Here is a 23,093-nt window from a genome sequence, read left to right as displayed (position 1 = left end):
GTGGGACGCTGTTTGTAGAGCGTGGCAGATCTGGGGGTCTGGAAGGAGGACGCCCCCGGCGAGGAACTCGAGCTGGCTGCACAGCGTCGCCTGTCAACACAAACGCTGGTTTCAGCCGGTCCACTGTCACAAAGTCTCTGCGCCCACCCATGTCCAGGACAAAACATTTGTCCCCCTTCTCCAGGACACGAAACGGACCATCGTAGGGGGGATGAAGGGGCGAGCGGTGGGCGTCATGTCGGACAAAAACAAACTGGGCTGACTGGAGCGATGCAGGCATAAATGACCGTGGGACGCAGTGGTGCACGGGGCCAGGAGCCGACGGTAAACGGGGGCCCGGGGCAGACGACTCTAATAAAAACTCCCCAGGAATTCGGAGCGGCTGTCCAAACACTAACTCAGCGGAGGAGGCGTCTAGGTCGGTCTTAGGAGCTGAGCGTAGCCCAAGTAGGACCCACGGCAAACGATCCAACCAACAGTCATCTGTGAGCGCTGCACTGAGGGCAGCCTTAAGAGAACGGTGGAAACGCTCGCACAACCCGTTTGCTTGAGGATGATAAGCCGCAGTACGGTGCACCTGCACCCCTAAAGATCGCGCCATTCCCGACCAAAGCTCCGAAGTGAACTGGGGGCCCCTGTCTGAAGTAATGTCTGACGGTAGACCAAAACGGGCAACCCAGGCAGAGAGAAAAGCACCGACCACGTCAGCAGATGTAGTGGAGGACAGAGGAACTACCTCAGGCCACCTGGTGGTCCGATCCACCACTGTTAATAAATGTGTGAAACCCTTCGAGGGAGGCAGTGGGTCAACCAAGTCCACGTGAACGTGGTCAAAACGCTTGGCTGGGATCGGGAAAGGTTCTAGGGGGGCTTTTGTGTGCCGGTGAACTTTGGCGCGCTGACATGCAACGCAAGCCGCGGCCCAGCCCTTCACATCCTTACGCAACCCAGGCCACACAAAACGGGAACTAACCAGCTTTACAGACGCACGTACACCTGGGTGGGAGAGGGAGTGAACAGATTCAAAAATGCGCTGCCGCCACCCGGCAGGAACCACCGGCCGTGGCCGTCCTATGGAAACGTCACACAGGAGAGTTAGACCACCATCTTTTCACACAATATCCTCAAGCTTGAGGCCCGAACTACCAGAGCGGAGGGCAAGAATATCTGCATCACCAGGCTGCTCGGCGGCCATAGCAGAAAAATCCGTCCCAACAAGCACCGGGGAGACGAGTACGCGTGAGAGGCAGTCAGCAACGGTGTTGGACTTTCCGGCTACGTGACGTATGTCAGTCGTAAACTCAGAAATGGCTGCCAGATGGCGCTGTTGGCGCGCAGACCAAGGTTCACTCACCTTAGCCATGGCAAACGTAAGTGGTTTATGATCCACATAGGCAACGAAAGAACGTCCTTCCAACAAAAAACGGAAATGTCGAGTAGCCAAATACAGAGAAAGCAACTCGCGGTCAAAAACACTATACTTGCGTTCCCGAGTCTGCAACTTGCGGCTATAAAATACAAGACGCTGCCAAGCGGCCGCCACTCGCTGCTCTACCACAGCACCCACTGCTATGTCTGAAGCGTCAGTAGTCAGCGCGATCTCAGCATCTGGGTCTGGGTGCGCGAGGAGTGCAGCCTTTGCTAAGGCTGACTTAGCTCCGTCAAATGCAGCAACACGGTCCGGGGTCCAATCCACAGGGTCTGTGGCTTTCTTTGAACGCAAACTGTCATAAAGCGGTTGTAACAGGTGGGCAGCCCGGGGAATGAACCGGTTGTAAAAGTTCACCATCCCCAAGAACTCCTGTAGGGACTTAACCACTTCAGGACGGGGAAATTTTGCCACGGCCTGAACGTTGATGGGAAGAGGAACCGCACCCTGCGCTGAAATTCGATGGCCCAAAAAATCAATGGCTGACAAACCAAACTGGCATTTAGCCGGGTTAACGATCAAGCCGTGGATTTCCAACCGCTGGAAAACTTCCTTTAGGTGCATGAGATGCTCTTCAGGGGAGGGGCTGGCCACCAAAATGTCGTCTAGATAGACGAACACGAACTCGAGACCGCGTAGCACGGAGTCCATTAACCTTTGAAAGGTTTGGGCTGCACCTTTTAGACCGAAGGGCATGCGCAGGAACTCAAAAAGACCAAAAGGAGTGATCACTGCAGTCTTAGGCACGTCTTCTGCCCGCACAGGAACCTGATGGTAACCGCGCACCAGGTCCACTTTGGAAAAAATTGAGGCGCCGCACAAACGAACTGAGAAATCCTGAATGTGGGGAATGGGATAACGGTCAGGTGTTGTAGCGTCGTTCAGACGGCGAAAATCCCCGCACGGGCGCCAGGAACCATCTGCCTTGGGCACCATGTGGAGGGGCGACGCCCACGGGCTGTTAGAGCGCCTCACGATACCCAGACTTTCCATGGTGGCGAACTCCTCCTTAGCGATGGAGAGTTTTGCCGCATCGAGGCGCCGTGCACGAGCAAAAACTGGCGGGCCCTTAGTGGGGATGAAATGCTCCACGCCGTGCTTAGCCACAGTGGAGGAAAAGGCGGGGGTGGTCAAGGATGGAAACTCAGCCAAAAAACTCTGAAAAACGTCATCGCATGACAAAAAATTCGCGCGCATGACAGGCCCAGACCCCCAGGTGCACATGGGACAGTGGCAAAAGTGATCGCGTCTATTAGTCTGCGGTTAGCCATGTCCACCAACAAACTATGTGCACACAAAAAATCTGCACCAACGCACAGAAACGGAGGCAACAACAAATTCCCAATTGAACTTACGTCCATGAAAACATACAGTTGTCCTTTTGGTCCCAAAAGTCCCGATAGCAGATCCGTTAGCCGCACACAGCGGCGGTCCACCGGTGGACATCTCTGAGCCGGAGGGGGGAACCAAACTCTTCTGGGCGCCAGAGTCCACCAAGAAACGACGTCCGGAGCAAGAGTCTGTAACAAACAGCAGCTCTCCACGTTCGCCAGCACTCACAGCTGCTACCGAGTGCCGGCTGCTGCGTTTCCCGAACTCAAAAACGCACATGGCGGGACACAGCGCTTTGCTTTCCTTCCGAACCTCTGATGGAAATGGCACAGGGAGGTCCCGCGGCGCGCGCCCTCGCCGACTGCAGACACTGATACCGGATCGTCCTCCGTCTCCTGCAGGTGGGCATCAGGCGTCACGTGCTGCACGGCGAAACGCCTGGTAGCCAGCAGAACTCGGTCCGCTTCCTCAGCCAGTCCTCTGTAATCTCCCGCCGCCAGGCGAGGAGAGTTGGCCAAAGCCGCGCGCACGGGCGGCGGGAGCTGCCGCAAAAAAATGTGCGGGAAAAGAAAACCGCCCTCATCCGACCCGAGCAGCGAGAGCATGCTGTCCATTAAGTCCACAGCCGAACTGTCTCCCAGGCCCGACATGCTGAGGATCTTCTCTGCTCTCTCTGAAGCAGACAGGCTGTATCTCCGCAGCAGAAGCTCCTTCAGAGCCACGTACTTCTCCTGCGGGGGCGGGCTGCGCAGCAGCGGCATTGCCCTGCGTGTGGACTGCTGATCCAGAGCAGCCACCACCAAGTAGTACCTGGCGTCATCCGTGTGCACCCCGCGCAGATGAAAAAGGGCTTCGACATGTTGGAACCAGGAGGCAGGATCGCTCTGCCAGAACTCGGGCAGCTTCACGGCGGCGGCAGCTAGCATGGCCGGGTCCCCGCGCGCGGGAGATGGCGAGGTCACTGAAGATGACGTTGAAACTCGCACGTCTGCTGGTTCTGACATTATTCACGATTGGGGTCACCAATGTGGCAATGATGAGAAGACAAGTCTTGACTTCGATACGTGAAGCTTTATTCACTCATATGCCAAAACTGAAATAAAGCGGGCAAATCATCTTATATATGAACACTGAATCAGACCACGCCCATAGCAACTGCAAAGCCTGTTGGGTGTGAAGCCCAGAGGCAAGGATAACCCCATAATACTATAATAAACTAACAATGGGTTGAATGCTTTGTAACATTCAACCAATACAAAGAAATACTCAGAAGTGCAAGTTTGAGTCAATTTTGTTAACATTTGTCCCCCCTGTCAGAGAAATGCCCCAAGAACATGTCATATTTTCAACGGAGTGGCTTACAAGGCAGTTAATGAAGAAAAACGAAGACAGTTTTGAAAGAGGCTTTTATTTTGTCTTCTGTTGGACGCCGTTTCTGCTGCCTGCCTTGGTGAGGGGGGAGGGGGGGAATGAATGGTAGAAGGATGATTTACGGCGGCTCTCTGCACTGCCTCATAATCATTCCATGGAGGCTGCCCTGTCACGGGGACATCACTCATCCCGCGAGCGCTCCGTGTCCTCTTCCCTCTGCCTGTCCTAAGAGCCTGTGAGCTGACCCCCCCATGCCCTGCAGAGGGTGTAATGCTTGACCCGTGCAGCGTGGCGTAACCCCTCTGTTTTTCGGTGATCCACTTGCCTCGTCTGCCCCACCCCTGTGCTGCAGCCTGCCACTGCCACTCGCCTCGTGTTTGATTTAATACCAGCCTAAGTGTGAATAAATTCCTGTCACAGCCCATTAAGGAGGCCTTGGAGAGATCTGGCCTGTTATTAATTCTCCACAGTTCTTCTCTTTCTCTTGCCTCTTAAAGCGACTGTCTCTCCCACTCTGCCGCCACCGTCTCCGGCGCCCCTTAACCCTCCTCCTCCCCTTTCTCTCGTTGCATACTGTCGTGCTTTTAATACCTCGTTAATTACCGAGCCTGTCCTCTTTATTCAAGCCGGAGACGGAGAAATTAAAAGCAAAGGGGTTGTTTATAATTTCAAAAGAGCCCAGCCTCCACTGTCTGGCTTTTCTCCTGACTCCCTCTCAGAATCATCCGAGCTACATTCTTGTCTGACGAGTAAAATCATTTTCACGGGTATTGGGCGATAGCGTATCTATAGAACAGGCCTGTTATCTGCAAAGGCCTGATGATAAACAAATGCGAGCTCCTGAGTGTAATAAGACCAGGAAAGAGACGTGCTGATTGTTTGGGAGATTGGTTCCCTTAATTTTTTCTCCCCATTTCTTTACAGTGATGATAACCTGTCTTTGTCCTCCTCCTTTCTGTTCCTCTGAACATTTCTCCCGCTTCTCGGTTCTGCGTTTTGTCCTTCTCTCCTTTGCTTTGCCGTCACTGTATCGCTCTCTGCCGCTGTGGTCTCCATGTGCCGTGCCCTACCGGTGCTCGTACCTGTGTTGTTCGCCGGGATCAAAGCTGTTAATCCTAATTATTATTGTTTCTATTGATTTCCATCCGTCTTTTTAAACTGGCTTCATCCCTACGGGGTTGCTGGAGCCTATCCCAGACAATGTTGGGTGAAGGCGAGGTACATCCTGTATGTTGCAGCAACATTTTTGTTGCTTTGCTGCACTTGGCTGTGGATCCTGCCTCTGGCTCGTCTCGCCACCCCCAGCTGTCCCCCCACTCATCTGGATGAAGCTCATCTGCTGGACTATTTAAGCATGTAGTTGTAGAGTTAGATAAGCTAATTCTTCTCTAAGAGTTCGTGTACATCGCCTGTCCGTCCTTGGGGGAGGATCCCTGCTTCATGTGGACACCCATGAGCTTCTTCTTCTTTTTTCCCCGGAATCTGTTTTTTTAGGAGCTTTTCCTTACTGAGAAGGAGGGTCTAAAGGCAGGAATGCCCAGTTTAGTTTAGTCTGTTTAGTTAGTTCAGTTTAGTATTTTCCTATAAACTTCTACGTATCAGAATCAGAAGTACTTTAATGATCCCACATGTGGTAAATTTGTGCGTCACCATAGCAGTAAACATAAGAGAAAATAGAATGATATAAAAAAAACAACAATAATATTAAAAACAAAAATGTAGCAGAAATGTAAACAAATAAGGCGGTGTAATTTAAAGACTATTTAAAAACAGATAATGTGCAAAAATGTGTGCAAAAGTCATCTGCTACACTGAGTTATTGTAGAGTTGAATTGTGTTGGTTAGGAAGGATGTTCCTTTAGATTTTATGTTTACTTTACAAATACAGGTACGAAGCCCATAGAGACGACTTTCGTTGTGATGTTTGGCTATTCAAATTGAATTGAATTAAAAATGTTTCTTCAGTTTGGAAGTCTCACAGACTTGTGTCGCTGCGTCGTTTGTGTGGGAGTTGCTGAGAATTTCAGTGGAGTTCAGGTGATAATCAGGTAAAACCGTCAAACCAGCTTTGTTCACTGCACTTTTTGGTGGTTGTTGTTGCCATTGTGCAAAATTCTCCCAAGTAAACCACGACCAAGAAAATAGTAAGACAAAAAACGAGAGCAAAATACATCAAGCGCCTTGAAAGGGATGTGAACGGCTTTATAGGATGTATTTATTTCCAGATTTAGCTCGAGTCTGGGTTTTGTGTCAAAAGCAGATTGAGGATCTCTGCTGTGTCTGCCAAAGGGCAGGTTACATCACCTGAAAGCCTGCCGTGTTTTGTTTGGCTTCAAATCCTGTCATCATGTTCTCCTCCACTTCTTATTCGGTGAAAGGAAAGCTGCTTTTTCCGGCGTAGGTAGAAATGTTAACGTTTGAATCCGAGAGCCTGTTTGTGTGTGCGTGAATGGTGCTGACGGTGACGCACAGTTAACAGACTTGTTTTCTTATCGACCTCGCCTCTTCTTTCACGCGCTAACAACATCTTCTGCAGGCAGATGGAAGCTGTTCCGTTGCAACTACTGTCTTTATTTTCATGAAACGCTATATGAAGAAACTCAGTAAGACTTTACTGGAGATTTCCATTGATCGTGACTGATTTTAAGAAGAGCTTTCATATTTAGAGAAATGTTGTCTATTCTCAGAGAGCATGAAAGTCAAAGTTTGTATTTTGCAGCAGAGTTTCTGCTCTCAGACGAGTCGTTCAGCTGGACCTTTGTTGATAGAAACACCTCAAAGACATTTAGGAGATTAAAAATACGTGATGGGAGGAGACTGGAATGGTGGGGCACCATCACAAACATGTTATCCTAAGGTTCTGTCAAAAGAAGTATCCTTTGAATGCAATTACCGAGTAAACATTCATTCATTCATTCATTTTCTTAACCGTTTTTCCCTTTTGGGGTCACGGGGCTGCCGGAGCCTATCCCGGCCACTTGTGGGCGAAGGCAGGGGACAACCTGGACAGGTCGCCAGTCTGTCGCAGGGTAGAATGTCCACAATCACACACCCATTCACTCTCACACTCACACTCACACCTAGGGACAATATAGAGTTGCCAATTAACCTATGAAGCATGTTTTTGGATGGTGGGAGGAAGCCGGAGACCCCGGAGAGAACCCACGCATACACGGGGAGAACATGCAAACTCCACACAGAAAGGTTCCCCGAGTAAACATATGGATGTAAAGACGTAAACGCACTTCATTTTCTCCCATCAACAAATCACCTTTAGGGCAGCGATGATGGTAGTTAAGGATATATGCAGCAGCAGCAGCTTCCAGCAAGGCTGCCAAAATACTGAACTGATTCTATAAACGTAAAATGTATTTGTCAAATGTTCATATAAAAGCATAAACAGTTTTTTAACATAATTGCCTACATTTTTGGATAAAAACACTGCCTAAAAAAAGTTACTTTAAGTAAAAATCAATAAATGGGTTTGATGAATCCCAGTAGATGTTCCTTGTATTTCTTTGGCAATTCAAGAAAACAAACTAATGATAGTAAAAGGAACATATTTGATTTATTTTATAATCCTGTGATATAACTGTTTTGTTTAAAAATGAAATTTGAGGTTTTTTTTCATGTATATCTCTGACTTAAACAAAAAAACATTTATTGATACAAAGAAATCAAAGTATGTCAGTTAATTTTACATCTGTGACTTTTTTTAAAAACAAACAGACTTTATAATAGAAACAAACCAATGGAAATAAAAGAAAATGTTTGTAATTTAAAAAAAAAAAAGATACAATGCAAACACCAAAATTTGAAAAAACATCTTCTGTGATATTTTCTGATATCAGCCTGAATATATTAAGTAATTTAATTCACACATTCTTTTACGTTAAACGAAATTACTTGTCTCTTTGAAATGACAAACTTTCTCAGCAAATTAGTAATTTAGCATTAGCACAGAGATTATCCAAACGCCAAATGGTCAGAACTTCGTTAAAATGTTCAGGCTGGTCACCATGGTTACGAGCCGAAACTTCAGATTCAGACAAATCAAGTAAATGTCTTTTTTTTTTAAATTTAGATTGCTTTTTTCTTGACAAAATAAAACGGAAAAAAATAGTTTTTAGTCCGATATTTTCTGGAGTATAAGTCGCTCCGGAGTATAAGTCGCACTTGTAAGAGAAAAGTGCGACATTTATGAACACATTCTCCAAGTTATGCTGTATTCACACAGAATGCGATTCATGCATCAAATTCGCGTCCCCTTCCCGCTCTTGCCGTGTGTCAAATTTAATGCTCAATGCTTGTCCAGAGATGTGTTCATAAACTAGACGCTCCCATTGCATGTGGAGAAGCTACTGTCTGAAGTTTTTAGCCTCATCCCTACATGGAGGCTTTGACTGTATATCTCTGTGTTTCAGAGAGCTCCACAAAAGCATGGATAATCACGTCTCCATGTCTGGGTTCATGAGATCATCCAGTCTTTCTGTTACTGACAGCGTTCCTTACCTTCTATACTGCAGGAGCTGCATCTGAATGAATGTGTATTTAACTGTTCTTCAGTCTCTCCCTCTGTCACCCAGTTTGGTGAATTGCTGTCCCGCATTAGTCCAAGGAGAAAAACAAATAAAAACAAAAATAATGATGTCTCTATGCAAATAAGAAAAACATCATAACGTTTAGGAGGAAAACTATCGGACTCCGTGGCTTTGTCCGAATTCCCACCCTAACTACTGAAAAACTATATTGTGCAACACTATGTAGTGCCCTGAATTTTAAAAGCAATTCAAACGCCAAGCTCACTACTTTTTTTTTTAAACGGCAGATGATGTCATCGATTTCACAAAGTTAAAATCTAATTGATATAAGTTATTGGCGGCGATTATTTAATAGTCCACTGAATTCTGAAGATAAAAACGTTGATGGTTTATTTAAAAAAAACAACGAAAACAACAAATACATTTTTTGGCAAAAATTGTTCCGACGCAATGCATTGTGGTCTATGTTCACCAATCTAGTCAGCATCAATGCACATTGGTTTTTCACAGAGACTTCTGGGAAATTTCTAGAGTTCTTGATTTTGGAATTGTAGATTCAGACAGCACTACAAAATGGCGAACGCACAACTTAGTGCACTATATAGTCAGTAGGAAAGGCATTCGGACACAATGTCTGTTTTGAACGGCGCTTCTTCTTCCGCATTGCTGTCTACAGCAAATACAGATACATGCATCTACAGTGCCCTGTAGCAGTTTTTGGCGGAAAACAACCACTAAAGGGCAAACAGTTGTTAGGGAAAAAACACAAAACAAATATATGAGCCTAGTTATGTTTAAATATCACAATTGAGTCGCTCCTGAGTGTAAGTCGCACCCTTGGCCAATCTATGAAGAAAAAAAACATGACTTATACTCTGAAAAATACAGTTGATTAAAATTTGGTTTTTAAAAGTAAAACCTAAATTTACAGATTGTTGTCATTTCCTTTTTTTTTTGAAAGAATGTTTAAAACACAAATAAATTCATAGGCCTTCTGTTTTTCTCATCTCCCTAATTTGCTAACCAGGATAGGAATTATAGAAGTAAAAGATTAAAAAAAATCTTTCTTGAATTGATCAGTATTGTTGATCTTTTAGACAGTTTTTAATGGAAGGATTTCTATATTTTCCTACATCACAAAGAGTGTCACAGTTACTAAATTGTCAAATTAATCAAGGAAAATGGAGAAATAAATAATGAATTTGCAAATTAAAAGATCACCTAAACCAAAATGTTAGCAGTGACACGAGCCATTAATCCAACCCTCTATTGGGAAATGTAAAACCTGGTTTGGGTTAGAGTTATCTTAACCCAGAGAGGTTTGTTAGTTTGAAAACTTTAAACTTTATTGCAGGTCTTTTGCCTCAATTTGAGAGAAAGGTTGATCTTTTTGCTCATATTCCAGCAGTGAGGTCTGTGGAAGAGAATCCAAAGGTTAAGGCTCTGTCGTATTAGCCACCAGTGTTATTCATGTGTGATAGAAGGGAATAAATTGCTAATAGAAGTGTAAAATTGCTTAATTTAAATGCCTTAATAGCAGGTTAGGAGGCAGTTAACCTAAACTTAACGCTTTAAAGGCTTGACCACCACCGTGAGACCTTCATTTATTGGAATCAGGCAGGTCTTAGCCCATAAACAAAAGCCATCATGCATCAACGCATGCTACTTTTTTTATAAAAACATCCATAACTTTTCCCGCCTTTCACTCACTGCCCAAGAAACCAAATCAGAGAAGGAAGCCTAATCGATGAAGGTACCTGCTGGAGACATGGGGTGCTTAGCAGGGAGCTCCAAGGCCACTAGCCTCAGATACAAAATCAATGGCAGCAATTTTGCCAGAGTCGACCGACAGACACTCCAAGCTTTCCACTTCACTACTGTAGACATATTGGAAGAACGTCTCTGATAGGTGTATGCAAGGATGAAAACATAGTTATTGTATTCCTGCCAGTGCTGCAAGAGAAAGCTTTTATCTGCCTTCAAAATCGCCCTTAAACTTCATTCCCGCAGGAAAACCTGTGCCAAACACAGAACAAGCTGCCTCTTAAAACCTTCCCCTTGAGAAAAAGCTGTAAAGTTTATGAAGTCAATTAAAGGCTTTTTTTTAAACTGATGTAAGGCAAATTAAAGCGGGTTGTCTCAGTTCCCTATAGATATACTGTCAGATGGTAGACTAGGGCACATTTAGTGTCATAGGGTTCCCCAGACAAACAGAGACCTGTAAGTAGCTTATTACTCCCCCACCTCTATTGTGCTTTTTATTAGTTGCCCAAAAGACAGTTTATTATTATTTGTCCATTTCAGGGGACATTTTTTTACTTCACTTTAACATCTTTATTGTGTTTAGATGGAGTCAGACCAGGTACTAGTGATTGTTACACCCTCCCCCCTGGACGTGCTTGAATAAATCATCGTGGATTCATTTACTGTAGCAGAATCCATAAAGCAGGGGGCCGAGAAGACAATTGTTGTGCCGTCTGATTTAGACACCAAAAATCGATGGGTTTCCTGCTATGGCAGTGGAATGGATTGTGTCTCATTCCATGTCAATGGAAGATCAATCAAGCAACACAAGAACGCACAGGATCTCATTACAACTTAGAGCTTTGGGCTGCCTGATTAAAGCGCCTTTGGAAGCAGGTGGATTTTGTATCCTGGAGAAAGGACGTCATAAATGCTAAACTTCTTTTTGATGTAGTCATCTGCAGATACTTAAATCCTTAGTCACAGCTGTCCTTACTGGTGGATATGGGTCATTTGCAGGGGTAAAATGTGCGAATCTGTACACAGGTGGACTGCAAGAAATATGAAGGTTGTAGTCCGCCTCGTAGAAAGAAAATGCAGATTTTTCTGTGGTTATGCTGCAGGCGACACATAAGGGGAAGTAGGTAAGACGCAGGCGTGCTGTACGAATTTCAAATTTTTTTTAAGCTCCCCGAATCCTACGGACTGCACAAAGAGCTCGTTAGTGCTGTTCACGTGATAATTGCGTTCAGCCTGATCGTTAGAAATGAGGAAATCAGATAATCAGATCGTAGATCGTGTGGACATCCTACAGGCGCTTACATATCACGTGCACACTGTGCATGCACATTTGCACGTGGTCAATAGATGTAAGGACACCGTTAAATTACATCCCCTCTATGTCATAACTCTAAATACATGTCAACACGAGTTATATTGCAGGTAACTGGGGAAATACCTACAACTACAAATATCTACCTTTCTGGTTGTACCAAAGTTTTATGGACAACAACTAAGAACCATTTAGGTAGTTGTGCGCTTGGGCTTTTATTTGAAAACATGATGGTTTCTCTGTCTATGCATATGTGTAAACATTTAACGTAACCATTTATCGCCGTCTTTTGCGATACACGTTTGCACATGTTGATGCCGCAGTGTTGATACATTTTTTATATTCTGCGCCGGCCTAGTCGAAGGGCTCCCTGTAACAGCATCATCCGCACATCATAAATCATAAACTACCATTAACCTTTCAAATACTTCATGATACACTAACCGCACCCACGACAATGGTACGTTCCGTTTTCATGACGTCCCTCGAGGTGGCCGTAAGAGACTCAAGGGTAGACAAACCTGCACTCAACTTTAGATGCCGCTCTTGTCTACGACCCTCCACAAACCGGGACAACCCAAAACCCTTTTTCACAATAAGAGCTTCACATTCAAATTAAATTAAGTAAAAGTATTTTTCCTAGACGCTAGCTAGTCTCTCTGTGAGATGATGATCTCATGATGAAATCGAATGGATTAACTTGCGTTGATTTAGGATTATTGACACTAGCGACACAGCATCGGCTGCTTTTATTTCATTAGTTCCATAGATTCATCTCCAGTCATGGTTTCTGTTATATACATAGAGAGAGAGAGCTTTGGTTGTGTTTTTGTTGTTTTATTTTTGTCTTTTCACTTTCATTTACCCCAAAACACTTTTGCTTCTTCTTAAAAAATGGCAGCTAAACAAAAATGAAAGGATCCAGGCGGTCCCGTCACCGTGCAGGAATTACAGCACTTTGTTAAAGCGGGAGTCTGACAGGCTTTTAATGTAGACGTATTCTGTGCTAAAAATATGAGCCCCCTGAGTTTGCGTTGTCCTAATTCTTCCTAACAGAGAGTTCGATTTCCTTGAGGGTTTTTGCATAATGTGGTGGCTCGCCGCTTTGCGGAAAAGCACCTTTCCACTTAGCAAACGCTGCTTTCCAAGGTTTTTGTCACACTTGTTAGGAACTCTCAGAGTTTACGCTCATTTTTCTTGTGTTTTTGTTAAAGCGTTTAAAGTCGGAATGGGGTGGGGGGGGGGTTGGGTTGTTTAGGCCTTGTTTTTTAAACCTGGGGAGGTTAAAGCTGCAGAAACAGAAATGACAGGAATGACGGGTTTTGGTCCATTTGTTGATGATATAGGTGTTATGCATATTTGATGTGGATGGCAGAAGGTGCAATTATTTGCTTTAAATTATTGTTCTGTCTCACAGACTGCAAGGATCGTTTTGTTTTTGCTATTTTAATTCCTTCTCCTTCGCCTCTGAGCAAAAATCTGACCCCAAAATTTACTTGCATCTAGGACCTGATAAAATATCAAATTTGGGAAAAAATGGTGACATCACAGTGGGAGAAACCATCACAAAAATGAATGGGACCAAAATCTCTTAGAGACCTTAAATATATACATATATATATTCAAAATACACAAATGAAACCAAAACACATGTGTCGGGGAGATCAAAAGGAAGTTTTGAAATTATTATGGGATGGCTTGGCGGCCATTTTGTGGAAAAATGTAAAAAAAAAATGGACGATTTTCAGACTTTCTCGAAAATGGGAAAGAACAACTTATGTTCAAGCGATCTTTAAGAAATTTGACTCACACTCCAACAGGTTAAGTCTAAGACCACAACCAGAGTTTCGTTGACCTTTGACCTTGGCAGGTGAAAGTTTAATTAATAAACACCTTTAGTATCAGCTACAAATTTGAAGTCCACGAAGGGATTTTAGTGTATTGCCTCCTCGCTCCTCGAGCATCGTCGGGAAGATACCTAGGAAAAAAAGTTGGAAGTACATTTTGTAGATTTAAACGGCGTTGGCACAGTGAGCCCGAAAAACTAGCTTTCTCTCTTGCTTACACATTTTTTACTGGAATATTGTGGAAATGTATGACATGCAATATGACTATATTAGGAATGTGGGCGTGGTTAACAAAAAAACTTTACTTTTGCCGATTCTCCTAAAAATGACATCGACCTGTTCTTCACATCCAAAACATAAAATGGTTGCTATGGAGATAAAACCAATTGAAAAGCAGCCATATTCTTCTTTTTTTTTCATACTTAGCTATTTTTTTTTCTTTTCCTTTTCCTGTTTTCTGGTGAATTTATTCAAGCAGTATGTTTTTATACACAAAATAAAGAGAAAAAGCCTTTTTTTTAATTCTGTGAAGCTCGCCGTCTGGAAATGTGGAGGTGGTTTGTGATTGGTCGTTTAGATGAAAAAGGAAAGGCCTTCAGTGCCCCCCCCCCCCCCCCCCCCCCCCCCCCCCCCCCCGTGCTGCGGGGAAAGTCTTTTACCTGTTTCTGCTTGGAAGATCACAGCCAGCTGTGATCCGGCGAGGTTTTATTTTTGTCAGAAAAGGATGTTTTTTTTTCATGTTGATCTCTTTCTGCTGCAGAAGGACATTAAGGGGCCAGTTAGAAAACGCTGCTCCTCTTTTTACTCCTCTTAACTCCTCTCTTCTTCTAATCCCCTCTCCTCACTCACAGACACTTACACATGTAATTCCCCGCCAGAGTCAAAGCTGCGATTTGAATTGCGAGCAGCGGGGCGGATTAGCCGAGAAATCCTCACGTGAATCTCCTCAGTTGCTGTTTTTTTTGCCGTTTCTTTCCTTCTAGTTTCAGTTTAGGAATTTCCCGTCCTTAATGACAGCAACCCATCCTCGGGACTAATTGCTTTTAGATCCAACGATGTCCTCTGTTTGCTGAAATATATCTTGAGATGACGCAGAAAGAGAACGGTTTTGGAGCTTCAGTCGCTCGCACTCTTCCTCAGCGTGGAGCTGAATCCTAATGTGGAGATTTCAATGAAAAAAATTTTTTTTCCCCCCTTTTGTTCCACCCTTCTGTTAAAAATGGCATTTTTGATCTGATTTGGGAGAGACGGCTTCAAAAGTATTGGGTGAAAGAGAAAAAAAAAAACCACAAGAAGCAGAGGAACCAAATCTAATCATTTATCTGGCAACAACAGCAGGATTTTAGGTTATTTTATTACAGACATTCAAACTCATGAGGCTGTAAAAAATTGGCAGGGAGCTGAGGATCACATGCTGTCAGAGAAAAAAATCCTACAGGTACTCCTCATTAACTCACAACTCGGATCAGTTATGGATTTTTGTCTTCACGGTGCAGCCGTTTTAAGAGCTGTGTTAGAATAATAAAAAAAGAAAGAATCAAACTCTCCACTTTTTTTTTACATTTCTTATACATATATTATTTATCCTGCAGAGATATATGGAAAATATGGATTTAAAGAGCTCAAATTTAACATTAAACAAAAAAATTCTGGTCAATTTGCATTTTTTTCTTCAATGTTGGCATTTAAATAAAACAAACTTGCAACAAATAATCACTGAAAAGACAAAAGGGAAGCTTTGGTTTTACTAAATTCCTACTAGAAAACTTACTTTTGAATATTTGTTAAATTGCATTTAGTTTAAATTCATAGTAAAGATATTTGAAGCCACTTTAAGGAGAGGTTCACCAGTTTTCTCTCACCTGAAACCCTTTTTTTTCTTCAAAAAGGTGCAGCAAAAGTTATCTATGAAATTTTCAAAATAAAATGCCACATTCGTTTTTTTTTTAAATTAAATTAATTTAATTATTTTTTTTTTTTTTAAAGAAACCTTACACAAATCTACGTCATCCAATGTTTTGGGGCCTTACGATAGTACCTGACCAGTGAGGATCTGCCTCTCAGTCCAAATGTAGAACCCCTCAGAACCATAAGTCTGCTGCGGGGTGAAAGTAAAAGTCTGTGCTGGAGAACTTCCGAAAAAGTTCACAGTAATATACAGGTGGATTCCTAAAATGTCTACTCAGAAATTTCATAAAAGTTCTCTCTCAGTAAATGTCAGCCATTTATTTCATAATGTTTGCACTTTAATATGGATTTTCTATTAAAAGTATTTCAGAATTGCTGTCTGCTGGACAGAACTGCTGCCATGATTAAGACCTTTATTCTAAATATGAACATCTCTGGTTTCACCTGTTAAGATTCAGCATAAAGAAGGATTAACGTTCCAGTTTTTTTAGGTCCACCCTTCTGTCAAACCAAAACAAAAACCATGCTATGTAGAGATTTGAAGACTAAAATAACAAGTAGATAATCAAAAAAAAGAAAAAGAAAATTGTAATCATCGCACCCAAGCAGCTGAGAAAAGAATTAGTGAAAAGGTTAACATTTTTAAACACAATTATCACATTCTGATTGAAAAATTTAATTTTTACATTAAGTTTTGATTTGGGGAAATAGCTTCAAGCAAAACCAAATAGGATAATATGTTTGTTTCAGTTTCCAAACAGAAATCAGAACATAACAGTCATTGTCTGAAGATGTTAACATTTAATAGAACTTTTTGTCTATTCAATAACCAAAACAGACAGATGTTTTTTCAGACATCAGGAAACGACATGAACATATTATGTTTGCCTGTTACTCTGTTAGAGAAAAGAAATAAAGTGAATAAATCAGCTTTTATATCATTTTCATTGAACTTTTTAGTCTATTCATGTTTTACTGAAATTTAACATTTAAATGATAAAATACACATTTGACGTATTTATGAATGAGAGTCTTCTTTAGTGGATTGGCTGTGTTGTTTCTGCCAATGGGAATATTATTAGCAGCTATGAGACTGAAAGCTTCATCAAACAATTCAGTTATACATAAATAATAAAACCTCAGTAGCTACAGAATACCTGTAGGTACGGAACCCTCTGAAAATACACAAAAAGTGCGTTTTAGTAATGTAGCATTCCCCAACAGAAAACTGCTCCCCTCTGAAACCGGCCTCTAGTGGTCATTTAAGTAACTGCAACCTTTAGTACAACAGCAGACGTTGATTAGATTTCTGTATTTAATGGTCGCTGTAGGCCATCACCAACAGGCTAACTCACACTTGACCCCACAAAAAAACCAACCGTAAAGATCTCACTTCCTAAACACTGCCCAGTCCCCGCCCCTTTTGTGTTATTTAGCCAATTAGTTTCCTGTTGGCCAAGTCCTGATGCCATAGGGTCAATAAATGCATCTGCTAGGTGCGTTCAGGGACAAACCAACCAGCTATTATTCAGTTGGCTACGATAACTACCATGCCCAATGGTCACTGTGTTCTGCGTTCTGATTGGCTGTAGACATTGTCTATCAATCATCTCTGAGCCGTGTCTCCTGTCCAGAATGCATTCATTTTGCCACATTTATATTCATCTTTGATCGTTATCAGTTGTTTGTCTTCGTTCAATAATACTGGACTTTTTCTCTACGAAAGTTTCAACTTTTAGTTAAAAAAAGACATGTTTGACTGAGGAAAGTGTGTGTAGTGAGGAGTTTTACAGCCTTATAACATCTAGAATTCTACATTTCACCTGTGGCAGGTCATTTTAAGACGATAATTCCTAAAAAAATGAGGGCACACTGTGTATGCAGTAAACAAAAAAAATGTTCTGGTAAGCAGCTGTTCTGTAGGTTTATTTTTGTTGTAAGGCTGGACTTTTAAGGAAACCAGCCTCTAGTGGTCATTGAAGGAACTGCAGCGTTTTATACTTCAAGTTTAGCCTCAAATTCAGGAGCCGAGTGTGAGTTTTTTATTCTTTCTGGTATATCGGACGCGCATTTCTCTGCAGGACGTTTCAGAATAACATTCTGAGGAGGGAAACTTTCAAGACAGACTAACCTTATCAAATGTTCTAAGTGATGGTCTCTTTTGAAAGTGGGTCTCCAGTTCCCACGGTGACAAGGGTGGGACCAGGATGTTGTGGGTTTTTTTTTTCATTTTCCTTAGCGACATGACTCCTCGTGATCTGAAAAACTCTTCGTCAGAAACACGTCAACTTCCTGCAAGAACAAAAGAATCCAATTAAAACCTCTAAAACACGTGAAAGCTCTAGGTCTCTTTTTCAGTCAAAGGTTCACGTTTGGTCCCAAAGAGGCAGGTGTGTTATTAAATAGCACAGAGCTGCTGTGATAAGACAAATACAAGCTTTGTTTGCTCGGACAACAAAGCAAGAGGCTCGACATGTTTCGGTTCTTTGTCTCCGCTCGTCACAAATCAGAAGTAAAACTGCCAGCTGCCTCATCTCTGATTGCAAATTACACGTTAACATGCTTCTCTCCTCAAACTGAATTACTATGAAGCAATAGAGGAAGGAACAATGAGCATCAGCTCTAATATATAATATGACCCAGCAGTATAGATGAGTCAGAGGCCCCACACATGCCAGAATTCCTCCTGAACCTCAGGTTCCTGTTTTGAATCTTTAAAGGAGAAGAAGGAGACTCCTCCGAGTCTTCAGGCACACGTCTGAAGACTAACGTAGGTCCAGCATGAGTAGGTGAGTGGAATAGTTGAAGCAGCCTCTTATTCTAGCTTTGTTCCCCCTTCTTCTCTAAATGTATCATATTATGGGATGTGAAGGATTAGAGGAGCTCTAATGATGAGCTTCTTTCTGAATGGAGGGAGGTCTCCCTGAGGTTGCAGAATCATGTCTAGTGATAACAGCTGTACATCAACATACGCCAAAGAGCTTTTTTATAATAGTTCCGCTGTCACTGTGGGCCTAAAACAAAAAATCTAACCTTAAACAGAGTGACATCACAAATACATTTAGTGCAAGCTGCAGGATAGCATAGTGGTTAGCACTCTTCACGCACAGTGAGAAGGAGGTTCGAATCCCGCCTGGAACCTGGAACCGTTCTGTCTGGAGTTCTCAGGTTTATAGTTTTTTTTTTCTGGGTTCCTCCCACAGTCCAAAGGCGAGCTTCATGACCTGTTAACCTGTTCGGCGTGAACCTCACCTTCGCCCAACAGTATTTGGGATGGGCTCCAGCAACCCCGTGACCCCCGAAAGGGGATTTAAGCGGATTCTAAAGATGGATGGAGTCCTCTGATCAGTGCCGACTAAGTGACCGGGTTATTTCGAGACGGGCTTGTCAGGGTAATGAGGCGTGATCCACACCGCTCACACTGAAACCTCCTCAAAATCAAAGTTAGATGCCAAGGAGAAAAGAGTGAGAGGAGCCTTTAAACCCCCCCCCGAGAGAGAGGCGCCAAATGCTCCGCTATGGAATATCTCCAAGGACAATCAGCTAAACACTTGATATTAAGAGAGCTGTGTGAAATCGATTGCTCAAGGTGTTATCTGCACTGCAAAAATGGCTGGTAATTAGTCATGGCTAAAGGAGTGTTACTGAGAGTGAGATGGATTAAATCTTAATAGATTTCACCGCACTGCAGATGCTGAGGAGGAGCGCTCCTCATCCTCTTCTTCCCCCCTCGAGTGCGTTCTTCTGTTGTTCCGCTGTTGCTAAATTTGCTCTCCTTTTGCTTTGTTTTTTTACTTTTTAAGGTTTCAAATGCTGCTCACATTCAGCAGCTGAGCTTGACTTATTTCTCAGAGTCTCCAGGAACTTGGAGCTCTTGGCTCCACAGCAGATGCCGCCTTGCAGATCTGGGTTGTTGAGCATTCAGAGGCGAGGGGCTGACAAAAACAGGGGCGGGAAATTTCAGAGGCACTTGTGTTCCTCTCAGTGCGGCGTGTTGGCTTAGCGATAAGTGCGGTGAGGATTGATGAAGTCGTCTAATATTTGAGGACCTCGGCAGGCAGCTGGGACTCTTGTGTTCATTGTGTGCAGGAGAAAACATCCAGAAAGCTTTCATGCTTTAATTATTCTCCTCTGAACAAACTCTTGAAGGAACGGCCAGGTGTTCTGCTGCGCTCATGCCTCTAAATGGGAAGAAAGGGCAAGGCGTGGCGTTTGAGCTGGCGTTGACGATTACAGGTGCTGCTCCAGGAGCTTCACTTCTGTCAGACCAATCAGCTTCACCTCTTGATGAGGTTTAATGAGCCTGAAGATTAGCAAACAGAAAAAAACAACAGCGTTGACACATGCAGTATTTCAGGCTGCAATAACACGAGACTGTATATGAGAACTGGACTGAGTGACCCCTCCCCCTGGCGTTCCAGACAGGAAGTACCTGCTGGTTCCAAGAAGCCAAAGTCCCAGAGACCATGTCCGAACTCCCTAACTACTCCCTAAATAGTGAATAACATAGTGCATGACATAGTGCGTTCGCCATTTTGTAGTGCTGTACGAATCTATAATTGTATAATCCAGTGCCCTAGAAATTTCCCAGAAGTCTCTGCAAAAAACCAGTGTGCATCGATGCTCACTTGATTGACGAATATAGACCACAATGCTTTTTTTTGCCAAAAAAGTGTTAAAATGTTTTTTTAAACCATCTACAATGATAATTAATGGTCATAAAATACTCGTATGATAATCCTCATTTTTTGTAGTTCAAGTTATTCAAGTTATAAACCGACCAATCAGATGCCTCAATAAAAGTAGGTGCTTACTCCCACTTAGGACGTTCAAAACGTTTGACAGATTTTGTGCAGCACGCCTTCAAGCAGTAGGGACTGTGGCCCTCCAACAAGCTCACTACTGATTGGTGAGAGTGGTTGCCATAGAGACGTATGCTCAGACGGACTCGATCACTGCTTTCTGACGGTGTCTGGCCCCAACAGGACGGTGTCCATGTTGCTAAAGAATAGCGACTGAATCGACTCAGTAAACCGTTTTCTGTGGGTGACGAAACACTTGGACCAGTTCTCACTTTTAGTAAATAGTATTAAGTCAAAAGTGAGCTTCTTTTAAGGTGGAATTGGAAATGTGTACTTCAACGAAACTCTGACGGTTTGTGTTTGAACACTTGTTGGAAGATGAGCGGCAACTAAAAACTAGTTTGTTGTCAAAGGAGCATGGAGGAAATGCTTTGTAATTATTTTCATTCATGTTGGTTCAGTTCTCATAAATTAGTATCCCGCCAGTAGCGTTAGCATCGTGCTTATCATTTCATTACTGCACTATTTCCAGTCAATATAAAAAATTGTTTCAAGTCCTAACTAAGTAAGTTTTCAGCCTTTATTATATTAGCAGAGTAAAACAACAACATTGTTTTTTTTTAAATTGTTGTTTCTAATTACCTGTACTCATTATCCCGCTAACAGTGTTAGCATCCTGCTAATTGACTTTTGTGCTGGAGTGTCCACCACTGCACTGCTTCCGGTCAGGATTAGAAAACAAAAACACAAGTTAGCAGGCTCAAAAAAGACAAAGAAAGACAGATGTGCACTTTATGCACAGCTGTGCTATGCTAACACTAATGTACACACTTTCTCAGTGCTTGAATTTGTCCATATTTTGTTAAATACACAGATGTTTTTAAATGTCATTTCGTTTTCCTCCAGCAGTTGTTCTTGCTTAGTGAAAACCAGCTGAATGTATTTTTCCTGAAACCGACTTCAACCTCAGAAATGTGTATTTACACTGTAAGCTTAGCTAACGTGTGCGGTTTGGTTTGGATGCTGCTGAATCAGCCTTTTTGTGACACAGTGTTGCACCAGGCGCATTAACCACACTTCACCGTTCACGACCCGCTTTTTATGTGGCGTTGATGCGTTTCTGGTTCTGATTAAGGTTTTTCGTCAGCCAGCGACATGTTTGAACGTTTCATTTAAAAAAATAATGTAGACAAACCTATAAAATATGGATCAGTTTAGAACCGTTTACAGTCCAAAAAGCCTTTTGCAACACTGATGATTCTCATATGGGAGGCATTATCATGATTATGACGCATTTACTGTCAGTCTCAGGTATAATTTAGTTTAAATGATGAAGTCACACAAAAAGGTGGGAAAAAAACAAACTCTTGAAAACATAAAAAAGTCAAATTTCTGAGGTTAAAAAAAAATCCACCATAATTCTGATTTGATCTCAGATTTCTATCAATTATTTTTTAAATTTATCCCAACATTTCTGCCTGAATTCTTAAAGAAGTCAGACCATCTGCACAAATCTAAGAAAGAAGAATAAAAGTCAGATTCTGATGTACAAAGAAGAATTTATATATCAGAACGTTTGGATTTAACAAAAACTTTGACACCAGAATTCCGTTGTTTTTGTTGCCTTTTTTGTAAAACTAGTAAAGTTTTCCTACGATGTCACATTAGAATCAACAGATTGTAAATGTAAAAACTAAACATCAATTTAAAAATATATATATACAATTTTAAGACAGTTTTAAACTCAAAAGTACAAATTTTAAATTTGAAACTTTTAAAACTTTTTTACTTGACAGAAAATTTGGAAAAAAATGGTAAATTTGAAACTTAGAAAAAAAACTGTAAACATAAAACTGTACCAAATAAAAAATAAGTATTTGAATAGCTGCTGCTTTGTGTTTTATAATTTCTCTTTCTCTCCCTGAATTTACAGTTTCAATTCAGAATTTTTCTTTTCTGTGTTTATCCTGATTTTAGTTGGAGGCGGAGCTTTTTAAAAGAGATTTTCTATTTAAATCTTCAGTATTTTTTTTTGCATAATTCTTTTTCTATTTACATTTTTCAATATACAATATGTTCAATTTTTCTTTCAATTTTAAAATGTTAACTTATTTAAAAGTGTTTTCTGATGTTTAATATTTTCTGCAAATCTTTGTTTTTTGTTTCCGTGAAGTTGATCCTGATTTTGGAATTTCTTCTTTTTCTGCAGAAACTGAAGCAGAAGAACCAGCAGCTGAAGCAGATCATGGATCAACTCCGCAACCTCATCTGGGAGATCAACTCCATGCTGGCGGTCCGGAGCTGAGCCCGCCCTCAAGCCCCGCCCATCCCTCCCAGTCACACACACAAGCGCCGCAGGTTTCAGACGAGACGAAGCGCGTCTGTAACCCGGACGCCACACGAGGACGCCGGCGGGGCTGCAGAGTTTATGTTTCCGAATGAAGGCAGAAGGAGCTGGACACCCCGACAAGGCGAGGAGGACACCGCTGCCTCCATGCTCTACATTTCAGTCAGCGTCAAAAACTCCTAGTTATTCTGAAGATTAATAAACATATATATATATATATATATAGAAACGCTTAATGCAGCTCCAGGTACGAGCTTGACGTAGAGAAACATTGACTTATTTTATTTAATCATTCAGTTCTGCATATTTTATAGCGTTAGACACGTAAAGTGTAAAATGTGGACACATCTGCCATTCTCTGCTCTGATTGGCTAAAATATGGCGCTTTTAGCCAATCCCGCTGAAGCCTATATTTTCTGATAATTAAAAAACAGAACAAA

At 42.4% G+C, this 23,093-nt stretch overlaps 1 protein-coding gene across 1 annotated transcript in view; it reads left to right on the top strand.

Moving 5' to 3' along the window:
• Nucleotides 1-23,093, top strand: part of med30 (mediator complex subunit 30) — a 52,390-nt gene extending 29,297 nt beyond the window's left edge. The window contains exon 5 of the mRNA XM_004073754.4: nt 22,516-23,093. Coding sequence (XP_004073802.1) covers nt 22,516-22,611 — 96 coding nt within the window. The 3' untranslated portion in view covers nt 22,612-23,093. The remainder of the gene's footprint in view (nt 1-22,515) is intronic.

This window comes from Oryzias latipes, chromosome 11 (assembly GCF_002234675.1).
Source record: "Oryzias latipes chromosome 11, ASM223467v1".
NCBI classification, from domain to species: Eukaryota; Metazoa; Chordata; class Actinopteri; order Beloniformes; family Adrianichthyidae; genus Oryzias; species Oryzias latipes.
This window is presented reverse-complemented; position numbering and strand designations above follow the sequence as displayed.